Raw genomic sequence first — 3,189 nt, 5'->3', positions numbered from 1 at the left:
CTATTTTTATGCCCTTTGGTGTCATTAATGCTTTGAAATTTATGAGAGGCCAAATTAGCTTTGTGCTGAACCCTACATAACTGCAGGTTATGTTCAGTGCACATATAAATGACAACAAATTGCTTTACAATCAACATACCTAAAAAGTGAAGAACCCACACCATTCAGTTCTCTAACGTAAATAGTAAATAATTTTCAGGACGGAAAGGCACAAAGCACAGGGTTTGCCACAGTTCCTGCAAACGTACAGAATACCAACAGATTTCTAACAACTGAGATACTTAAGCAAAAAGCAAGCATAGATAATACTGATATATTTTAACATCTTATATTTCTCATATAACTGTAGATGGAACATGTTGCAAAACTGTCAAATACACTATATGTAAACAATCACTTATTCTGATAATATTAATACATGTGGTAGACAGAAAATATTTTTGTCAGTATCCCTGTTGCATACTAATGCCAGGAAGACAACTGTTTATGGCTGCATTGTGGTATTACCAAATGTGAAGTTTAGTTTTTGGAAAATGATAAAAGAAAGGAGGCTCTTCTGTTGTCCTAATAGTACTTACACACTACACAAATACCAAAGCACACTGACATCAATGCTACAAAAACTTTATGCACTGTTATTTGATATACGTAACTGTACTCACACAAACATCACAGCACACTGATACCAATCCTACAAAAACTCTATGCTTTTTTTATTTTTTCAGTAAGAATGAGAAAATAATTCAATTTTCATGTCATTTTAATTTTTTTTTAACTCGTGCAACATTTTTTAACTTATATGACACAATCTTCAGATTTACAATGCACTGGAGGAGGATGAGAAGGCAGTTGCAAGAAGGAATAATATTTCAAAGTATGTAAGTAAATTATCTTCATAGATTTAGACTCTCACTAATAAAATCAGAGTTTCAAGTACGTTTCTACCCATTTAAAATTAACAATTTACTACAAGAGATTAATTAAGGATTCTCACAAAATTAGAGAACAAAAATTTGCACTTCAAAGACACAGACTGATGTCTTCACAGGGTACAAGAATGTACCCTAAACCTTTATTTACATAGTTTAAAGACACTAAAATGTTCAAGATTAACTTAATTACCGTGGGGAAAAAATCAAACACTTTCATAAGACAGTGAAACCATATACTGTCCACATTTATATGGCTTTTGATTTGGAACAATCAAGTAAAATATATTAGTTTTCAAAACAAGTGGCTATCAACATGTACAAATGATTAATCTTTATGAAAAGTTTTGTATAAAGGAGCTGCATACTTTCATGGAGCACTAATGTGTCTTATTTTATATGAAGTTTTGCCCAAATCTATATGTACCATTACAATGCTGTTAAATAACATTTTTACAATTCGGCATGAGAATTATGGAAACTAGGAGATCCTTTGTGATTTTTTGAACTTTTACTTTTGGACTTCGGTATTTTCTCCCTCTTTTTGGATGAGGACGAACTTGTTGAAGCTGAGTCTGCTGGTGACGACGTATTTGAATGTTCTTGTTCCCAACCGCGACCCACAGACTCTCTCATACTCTGTCCATCACCTTCGTCACCAATATCCCCGTCCACATGCAACAGTTCTGGCCCACCATTCATTTCTGGTTCCTGTTGCTGAATTAATGATGCTCTCACTAAGCGTCTCTGTTCATCAGTATGTTGCGGGCACCTCATTGACCTAGTGCAAAGCTTTCTTGTATGCTCTGATATAACACCACAAATCTGAGTCAGCAACGTCTTTTTCTCTTCGTTTGTCATACCATCGTAGCTCATGTGTGAGCCTACGTCGGAGCTGACGCTAGTTTCCGAGCTCACGTCTCCGTTGCGCATCGCCTTGGGATTTCTTGATCTTTTTGTACCATTGCGATCACGCTTCTTGCGTCTCCTATCTGAACCTACGGTCCAGTCCGCGTCATCATCGTCATCACTCATCATACCACCGTAGCCCACGCTCTCTTTACTATTGTTCGCTATCCTTCTGCTCGCAATTCTCGAACTATTTCGGCCCATACCCATACATTTTTCAAGATGTGGTGCAAATCTTAAAGCTGCGAGGCTACGTTTACAGCTTGGGCAGGTGCATTCCTGCGGTTTCTTGATTGGTTGCTGGCCGAAAATATCCAAATCAGGCGCATCTACAATTCGAAATTCGTTCGCATCCTCCTGTATCGCTTCTTCTATTTCGTACAACCCGGTCTTAACAGAGCGGTGCACTTCGAACACAACACCAAGGATAACTTCCTCAAGTAGACTTTCGAAGACGTTTTCTGATGCTGCCTGAAGGTTATCTGGGTTGCTGAAGAATATTTTAAGCTTTCTATCAAGTTCGTTTTCAACTTCTTCAAAGGATGACATGACTGTAACACTTCTTTCGTTCGCAGAACTCCTACCCAACACAGACGCTTTACAACTATGAACTAACAGTTGTCACACACTCACGTCACACTCTGACAACCTTACACCACGGAGCGCAGCTGACACTGAAATACCTCTAAGAACCTCGTTGAGATACGGTGGTCAAGTAATATCTTTGACACTACATCAATTCAATTCTGTGCGTTACTATGCATTTGAAACTGGCACTTCACTGACTTTATTAAGCAGTTGTGATCACTGTAATCTTCCCATCAGAAAGCCAACAATAACAGCCACACAAGTAACGAAAACTTCCATTTCCACGACTGGAAATCAGACAGTGGAATTCTCAGTTGCGCTTCAAGATCAGTTCAAACTGGTCGCCACGTCACGTCAAAGCATTCTGCACTGCTTTTCAAATGGCGTCATCGACACTGGCCGTTCCCTCACGTCACGGCACTTCCAAGGTTTCTCGGAAAGTAAGTTTTGATGGCTGACGTCATCTGTTGATTACGTGTGACGTGACCCTCAGTCTCAATTCCTCCTGATACCATGTGGTTGATATCAGTTGTTTGTTGTTCGTTATTTTTGTTGTTTCTTATAAATTGTTTCGTTTCGTTATTTCTTTTGTTAAAATTTATAATTGTATAATAAAGGACGAAATATTAACTGAAGCACTGAGGCAGAAGTCTAAATGGTACAACATGAGCGTGCTAAATTAGTTATCCTCTATTGCATATATTTATATTAAGTGGATTTTTATACATACCAGCAATGTACTTAATATTATACAATGAAATGG

General features: G+C 37.8%; 1 protein-coding gene across 1 annotated transcript; it reads right to left on the bottom strand.

Moving 5' to 3' along the window:
* Positions 1 to 312: 312 nt before the first annotated feature.
* On the bottom strand, positions 313 to 2,921 carry LOC126347047 (ataxin-7-like protein 3). Its single transcript, XM_050002238.1, has one exon. It carries the CDS (start codon positions 2,385 to 2,387, stop codon positions 1,383 to 1,385), a length of 1,005 nt encoding a protein of 334 aa, XP_049858195.1. The 5' UTR covers positions 2,388 to 2,921; the 3' UTR covers positions 313 to 1,382.
* Between the last annotated feature and the right edge of the window lie 268 nt (positions 2,922 to 3,189).

Source organism: Schistocerca gregaria, chromosome 1, assembly GCF_023897955.1.
Source record: "Schistocerca gregaria isolate iqSchGreg1 chromosome 1, iqSchGreg1.2, whole genome shotgun sequence".
NCBI classification, from domain to species: domain Eukaryota; kingdom Metazoa; phylum Arthropoda; class Insecta; order Orthoptera; family Acrididae; genus Schistocerca; species Schistocerca gregaria.
The sequence above is the reverse complement of the archived record's forward strand: the minus strand, read 5'-3'. Positions and strand labels throughout refer to the sequence as shown.

Coding starts and splice junctions, on each gene's coding strand:
- LOC126347047 (XM_050002238.1), bottom strand. CDS start 2,387: ATGTCATCCTTTGAAGAAGTTGAAAACGAACTTGATAGAAAGCTTAAA.